The 7,149-nt window shown below is 67.4% G+C and overlaps 2 protein-coding genes across 7 annotated transcripts; both read left to right on the top strand.

The window, feature by feature from the left end:
• Positions 1–349: 349 nt before the first annotated feature.
• Positions 350–3,464, top strand: PAOX (polyamine oxidase). 5 transcript variants are annotated; one of them, XM_030029959.1, is made up of 7 exons: positions 477–655; positions 1,008–1,500; positions 1,582–1,781; positions 2,013–2,268; positions 2,491–2,603; positions 2,698–2,855; positions 3,289–3,464. In XM_030029959.1, the coding sequence occupies exons 1-7, from the start codon at positions 499–501 to the stop codon at positions 3,427–3,429; spliced, it is 1,518 nt and encodes a 505-aa protein (XP_029885819.1). In that variant the 5' UTR covers positions 477–498; the 3' UTR covers positions 3,430–3,464. The 5 variants fall into 5 exon arrangements, with proteins under 5 accessions (XP_040983178.1, XP_029885819.1, XP_029885818.1 ...); XM_030029958.1 differs by having other exon boundaries at positions 1,567–1,781; XM_041127244.1 differs by lacking the exon at positions 477–655 and adding an exon at positions 350–438 and having other exon boundaries at positions 1,567–1,781; positions 2,698–3,464.
• A 499-nt stretch (positions 3,465–3,963) lies between these two features.
• Positions 3,964–7,143, top strand: MTG1 (mitochondrial ribosome associated GTPase 1). 2 transcript variants are annotated; one of them, XM_041127245.1, is made up of 12 exons: positions 3,964–4,150; positions 4,217–4,281; positions 4,519–4,623; positions 4,718–4,798; positions 5,083–5,139; positions 5,350–5,440; positions 5,553–5,614; positions 5,867–5,963; positions 6,159–6,240; positions 6,383–6,495; positions 6,617–6,756; positions 6,966–7,143. In XM_041127245.1, the coding sequence occupies exons 1-11, from the start codon at positions 4,015–4,017 to the stop codon at positions 6,712–6,714; spliced, it is 987 nt and encodes a 328-aa protein (XP_040983179.1). In that variant the 5' UTR covers positions 3,964–4,014; the 3' UTR covers positions 6,715–6,756; positions 6,966–7,143. The 2 variants fall into 2 exon arrangements, with proteins under 2 accessions (XP_040983179.1, XP_029885821.1); XM_030029961.2 differs by having other exon boundaries at positions 6,617–7,143.
• The last annotated feature ends 6 nt before the right edge of the window (positions 7,144–7,149 follow it).

Below are 7,149 nucleotides of genomic sequence, written 5' to 3'. Positions count from 1 at the left end.
GGCAAAGAACCACCCGGCAGCCTCGGGGACGAAGAGCTTTATTCGCGCCCACAACGGCTCGGAAATGACCGGCAAGCGGGAGCTCTGGGGCAGGCCCTGGAGGGCAACTGCCCGCCCGCGGGACCGCCGCCAGCGCCGGCGGCTCTCCCCGGTGCCGCCGGGACGCGTGCGGCCGAGCCGGCCCGCCGACGGACCGAACTCGGCACCCGGCGGCTCCTCGACCTTGCCGGGCCGGCCGGCCACGGCACCGGGCGGGGGAGAGAAGGAGGTCGGTGAGGCGGTCCCGGGGGAGTTCCCACCCCAGGAAGGGCCCCGCCTCCCGAACCAGCCTCCTCCCGCCCCTCCATCTGCAAAGCCCGCCGGTTTTCGGTCCCGCTCGCTGAAGCCACGGGACCCGCCGGCAGAGGACGACAACCCTCTCCCGCCCTTCGCCCCGAGGCACGTGGGGGCGAGGCCTGTGGAGGCGGGGCCGGGAGCGGCGGGGCGGCGGCGGGCGCCATGGAGGGTGGCGGCGGCGGCAGCGGGCGGCGGGTGGCGGCGGTGGGCGCGGGGCTGGCGGGGCTGGGGGCGGCGCAGAGGCTCCGCGGGCACGGCTCCCTCCGGCTGCTGGAGGCGGCGGCCCGCGCTGGGGGCCGCGTCTGCACCCGCCGCTTCGGTACGGGGCAGGCCCGGGCCGGGGCGGGGCGGGGCGGCACCGGGCGGGGGAGGGGGTGTACCAGGGCAGGACCAGGGATGGGGTTGCTGCGCCTGAGCCCCCACCCCCCCGAGTCGGACAGCTGCGCCTGCGTCCCCACCCCCCCGAGTGGGACGGACACGGGGCTGGGGGCATCCGGTCCCGTGGGTGCAGCAGGACCAAACCGGAGCCGGTCACGGGTGGCACGGGGCGGGGGGACGGGCGCAGGGGAGGGTCTGCCGGCTCCAGTTGTTTTGGGGGGGCACACGGGGTTGGGGGTCCTGCCACATGTACACCTTGGGGTGACCCCCTTCCCTGCCCTCCCTCCCCGCAGTATCGGGGCTGGTGGAGATGGGGGCACACTGGATCCACGGCCCCTCGCCGGAGAACCCCATCTTCTGCCTGGCCACCCACTACGGCCTGCTGGGCCCGGAGGCTGCCCGGGAGGAGAACCAGCAGGTGGAGGCAGGGGGCCACCCCCCGCTGCCCTCCGTCACCTACGGCAGCTCAGGGAGGGTGCTGAGCCCCCAGGTGGTAAACGAAGCCCGTGACCTCTTCAACACCCTTCTGGCCTCCGCCCGGGCTTTTTGCGGGTCTGAGGAGCCGCCGGCACCCAGTGTGGGACAGTACCTGCGGATGGAGATTGCCCGGAGGGTCCCTGCTTTGGGAAGGGGCGAGGAGGACGCCCAGCGGCTCCAGCTGGCCGCCCTCGCCGCCTGCCTCAAGCTGGAGTGTTGCATCAGCGGAACCCACAGCATGGACCTGGTGGCCCTGGAGCCCTTTGGGGAGTACGTCTCCCTGCCTGGCCTGGACTGCACCTTCCCGGGGTAAGCGCGGCGCTGCGGAGGGGAAGGTGGAAGAGCATTCTGTGGGGGGCACCTCATCCCCAGCAGCACTTCCTCCCGCAGAGGCTACAGTGGCTTGCCCGATTGCATGCTCTCGGCTCTGCCAGAGGGCACTGTCCTGCTCAACAAGGCAGTGAGGACTATCTGGTGGCAAGGGTCCTTCCGCGCGGAAGGGGACGAGGCCAGGGATTTCCCTGTCCGAGTGGAGTGTGAGGACGGAGACACCTTCCTCGCTGACCACGTCATCGTCACCGTCCCGCTGGGTGAGGACACCAACACCTTTCCTTGCCCTACCTGTCCCTTCCAACCAGTTGGCGTGGTTGGAGATGGGCGGATGGAGGGCAGGGACTTGCCCAAACCCCTTCCCAGCTTCCCCTCTCCCAGTTTCCCCTGGTGGGAGAGGGGAGGCTGGGAAGGGGTTTGGGGAGGGGAAAAGTATCTCAGACCCCGTTTAGGAGCCTAGCAAACAGAACTGCCCAATCTTCTGCCTGCAGGTTTCCTCAAGGAACGCCACCAGGACTTCTTCCAGCCTCCCCTGCCCAAGCAGAAAGCAGAGGCCATTCGCCGCCTGGGTTTCGGCACCAACAACAAGATCTTCCTGGAGTTCGAGCGGCCTTTCTGGGAACCCCAGCAGCAGCTCCTTGAAGTGGTGTGGGAGAACGAGTCGCCCCTCGAGGAGCCCAGTGCCAACCTGGAGGCCAACTGGTTCAAAAAGCTCGTTGGATTCGTGGTCCTCCAACCGCCGGAGCAGTACGTGACGGGAACATCAGCAAAAGGGCATCACGGCCAGGGGGGTTTGGGCATCTTCCAGGCAATATGAAGGAGCATCTCAGTCCTGTCTGGAGCTTCAAGACCTTCTCTGGGTCGCTGATGGCTCATGACGCAGCAGCGCTCCCAGGGCAGGGAGGGCACAGTGCCTGGTGAGCAGCAGGAGGGCAGCAGGCAGCCCTCGGCCCTGTCTTTCCTCCCCAGGCATGGGCACGTCCTCTGTGGCTTCATCGCGGGAAAGGAGTCGGAGTACATGGAGACGCTGAGCGACGCGGAGGTTCTCAGCACCATGACATGCGTCCTCCGCACGCTGACAGGTACCGCTGCCTTCTCCACCCTCGTCACCCCAACCCCCTCCCCGGGAAATGCGCACCTGGATTTCTGGATGCCACCCAGAATCCGTGCCCGCAGGGAACCCGCGCCTGCCCGGTCCCAGGAGTGTGCTTAGGTCCCGGTGGCACAGTGCTTCCTACACCCGGGGCTCCTACAGCTACGTGGCTGTTGGCAGCTCAGGGGACGACATCGACGTGCTGGCTCAGCCCCTGCCTGAGGACCCCAAGGACCCCAGGGTAATTTCTTTAGGCCCAGGGGATGCAGCAGCCGTGAGGGAAGCAGGACCCCCCCGGGCGTGGGGACAGACGGACGGGGGGGGGGGACAGGGCACCCCAGGCCCTGAGGAGCACAGGGAGGTGGCATTCCCCATTCTCGCTCCATTCAGGGGTCACCAACCAACCACCCTTGGCTCTTCCCACTGAGCTCCACGCGGGGGGGGAACCCCATTTCCATAAAATCTGGGGACACGCAGCTCCTTCTGACCACTTTCCAGCATCCTCACAGCATGGGGTGGGTTTCTAAGGAAGGGAAGGTGCCCACTCCTCGGTCTCTATGCATCCGCGGGGTGCCAAAGGGCAGGGAGATGAGGCTGGTTTAGCAGGACCCGGTGTCCCTGCTGGGCTGGGGGAGGCAGCAAGCCCCCGGTGCTCACCTCCTGCCTCGCCACAGCCTCTGCAGCTCCTCTTCGCCGGCGAGGCCACCCACCGCACCTTCTACTCCACCACCCACGGAGCTCTGCTGTCGGGCTGGCGAGAGGCCGAGCGCCTCAACCAGCTCTTCGAGGCACCCGGCCCCGCTCCTCAGCTCTGAGGTGGCAAAATAAAACCCGTGCTTCGTGGCTTGCAGCCGATCAGCCTCCTTTATTGAGGACCCTCCCCTGCGGAGGGACAGGGAAGGCTTCTCTCTCTCTCTCTCACTCTCTGGGGTGATGGATGCAGCTCCTCGGCTCGGGTCCGGCAGGGAGAAGGAGCTACGGCGTTAGTACCAGTTGGTGCTGGCGATGAGGAAGCGGGTGTCGTCCAGCGGGGCCTGTGTCGGGCCTGGCTCCGGGGTGGGCTGAGGAGCTGAGGGCGGCTGGGGAGCGGGTTGGGTACCAGGCCCCGCGGCACAGGGGGTGCCGGGCCCCGCGGGGCGCCCGGCACCCCCCGTGCCGCCAGGACCCACCGTCGGACCCCCCGTAGGCCCCACGGGTCCCGTAGGCCGCGGCTCCGCCATGGCGCTCAGGAGACGGGAGCGACGCCTGCTCAGGGCAACGCCCCGCCCACCCGGCGTCGGCCCGCCCACTCGACGTCGGCCCCCGCCCACCGTCCCACCTCTCCCTCTCGACAGCTGCCTCCGGCCCCGCCTCCCCGCGCGTCGCGCCAGGTGTGACGCAGAGGAAGGGGCGCCGCCGCCATGAGACGGTGGGCGGGAGCGCTGCGGGCGGCGGGGGCTGCGTCAGGATCGGGACCGGGGCTTGGCGGGTTCCGGGAGCGTTTCGACTTCGGCGGCCGCGATGTGGCCTCCTGGTTCCCGGGGCACATGGCGAAAGGTGAGAGATGGGAGGGGGGGGGCTGGCCCCCGATTCCGCCGCCGCTCACCCAGCGCTGTGTTGCAGGCCTGCGGCAGATGCGGGCCTCCCTGCGGCGTGCCGACTGCCTCATCGAGGTCCACGACGCTCGCATATCCTCCGGCACGGCTCTTCATCCCCCCCGCGGGTGTTCCCCGGTGCAGCAGGCGCCGGCACCCCACCCCCTGCACTTGTGTGTCCCTTGTCCCCCCCCGCCGTGTGCCCCGTCTCCCAGTCCTGTTACCCTTCTCCCAGCTCCACACCAGCCCCATCACCCCCCCCCGCCCAACTGCCCTCCCCAGTACCTGCTCCCACGCCAGCGCACAGTCACTCTCCTTAGCGGCGCCCACATCCCGCTGTCGGGCCGTAACCCCATGCTGCAGGAGGCGCTGGGCATCCGCCCGCACATCCTGGTGCTGAACAAGATGGACCTGGCTGATCCCCGCCAGCAGCCGGTGAGCGCCGGGGCAGGGTGGGCTGGCTGGCTGGCAGGGGCCCCACGGGTTGCCGCAGGCAGGTGCCAGCAATGCCTCTGCCTGTCCCTTTCAGAGAGTCTTGGAGCACCTGAAGCAGCAGGGATGCTCACACGTTGTCTTCACTGACTGCCAGCGTGATGGTAACGTCAAGAAGGTAATGGGCCAGCAGCCCCGTGCCCAGCCTTGCTCCTTGCTGTCAGCAGCTGAGGGCTGTGCGCCGATCCCTCAGCCTCAGGGAGTGGCCCCAGCGCCCCACTGTGAGGAGGTGATGCTGGCTGGTCCAGAGCGATCTTCATTTCCAGCTTATCCGAGGCTGCTTACCCATCCTTTGCTTGGCCCCTGTTTTGCACATCCTGGCACAGTGTCCCCCAAGCGAGTGGCTGCTGCCAGCACGGGTGCAGTGCTACAGTTACAGCCCTTCTCCGTGTTTCTCTGCAGATTGTTCCCTTGGTTGCCAAGTTGGTGGGCAACAGCCCACGCTACCACAGGGCTGAGGTGAGACGCAGCAGCGAGACTGCCGGTGTGTGCAGTCAGGGTGGCCGTCGGCAGGTCACCTCCTTCTCCAGCAGGAGGGATGAGGCTGCTCACACACGTGCCGGAAGCGCCGGCAAAGGCCGGGTTGTTTCGCTGTTGCGGCTGCCCACCGCTCCTGGGGTGGGTGGCCAATAACCGACTGCTCCCTGCCTGCATCCTCCTTGGTTCCAGAGCACCGAGTACAGCATCCTGGTGATCGGCGTGCCCAACGTGGGCAAGTCCTCGCTCATCAATGCCCTGCGGAGGCTGCACCTCAAAAAGGGTATTTCTGCGTGGTGCCTGGGCTCAAGGAGGAGCCACTAGTGCAGCTGTGGAGCGGGCAGCAGGGCAGAGCGTCGCTTCCTTCTCTGACTGCGTCTCTCCTTTCCCCGAAGGGAAAGCCACCGCGGTTGGTGGCGAGCCGGGCATCACCAAGGCGGTGCTGACTAGAATCCAGGTACCGTCCCCACGGCGCAGCTGGCTGCGTGGGTGCTGGCCTCTGCCTCCCTGCATCCTCTTGCCCATGAGAGGTTTCTCGCTTCTGGAAAACCTCAAGGCACACAGAGCTGATCTCAAAGGGTTGCTCAGGTCCCCTTTCCAGCGAGACCTTAATGAAAGAGCTCAATGCCTCGCTCATTAGCCATGTCAGATTCCACAGTGCTAATTGCCGAGCCACGCATCCTAACTGCCCCGATTCCCCCCATCCCAGGTCTGTGAGAAGCCCCTGATGTACCTGGTGGACACGCCTGGCGTGCTGCCCCCGAAGCTGGGAGACATGGAGATGGGCATGAAGCTGGCACTGTGCGGTGAGGTGGAGGCTGTGGCCAGGGGGGGACTCCCCAAATGTGGCTTTGAGCCCCAGCTGGGCCTGGTACCTGAGGCTGGGGCAGGAGTCTGCTGCACGCTGCCTGGGTGCCCATGGGTGGCATGTGGGCGGCATGAGGGGTGGCCGGGGCTGGGAGCAGGGCTGGGGGGAGCTGGGGCTTGACCCGCTTTTCCAGGAGCCATCCGTGACCACCTGGTAGGGGAGGACATCATGGCTGACTACCTCCTGTATGCCCTGAACAAGCAGCAGCAGTTCGGGTGAGCCAGCGGGGGAACTGGAGAGGGCCCAGGGCTGCATCTGCTGCCAGTGGTCCCAAGCGGGTGGTGGAGAAGCTGTCCCTGGGGAATCAGGGGTGGGGAGAAGTGATGCCGGCAGGCTGCGAGCCAACACCTTCGGCAGGTATGTGCAGCGCTACGGGCTGGCTGAGGCCTGTGACAACATCGAGCCCGTGCTGAGGCGCGTGGCCCTCGCCCAGGGCAGGACGCAGAAGGTGAAGGTGCTGACGGGCACGGGTGAGTGCTCCAGGGGGGGGATCTCTGCAGCCTGGGGCGTGGGGGCCAGGCTTTTGGGGATCCTAGGGCAGCTCCAGGCTCCGCCGATGCCTCCTTCCATACCCACCGCCCCCATCTCCAGGGAATGTCAACGTGACAATGCTCAACTACCCGGCCGCTGCCTACGAGTTCCTGCGGGATTTCCGGGCGGGACGCCTGGGCAGGGTGACGCTGGACTGAGACCTGTCCTGTGGGAGAGAGGCACCACCCATAGCCGCACAGGTGGGGGTAAAGGCCTGGCTGCTCCCCCGAGATGCCCCGGTGCCCCACGGGGCTGGGGCCACCTTGGCATGTTGCTCTGGTGTGTGATTAAAGCAGCCCCCAGTTTTGGACCCCAGGCTGCCGCAAGGGGCTGGGGGGTACAGGATCCCCATGGCGCTGGGGGTGGTGAGGCTGTACCGTGGGGGCTGCCCCATGATGTCACCATGCAGGGCAGTGTTCTCCGTGGGGAGCACGGCACCCACCCAGCAGGGCCAGGGGCCTGACTGCTGCCTCCAGCTGGGACAAACCCCCCCGGGGAGCCGTTTCCTCGCTGCGGTCTTGGCCTTCTCTGGGACCTCCATCCTGAAATAAAACCTCCGTGGGCAGGGTCCCTGTCCCAAGCCCCAAGCCCCG

Source organism: Aquila chrysaetos, chromosome 11 (genome assembly GCF_900496995.4).
Source record: "Aquila chrysaetos chrysaetos chromosome 11, bAquChr1.4, whole genome shotgun sequence".
Taxonomy (NCBI): domain Eukaryota; kingdom Metazoa; phylum Chordata; class Aves; order Accipitriformes; family Accipitridae; genus Aquila; species Aquila chrysaetos.
The sequence above is the reverse complement of the archived record's forward strand: the minus strand, read 5'-3'. Positions and strand labels throughout refer to the sequence as shown.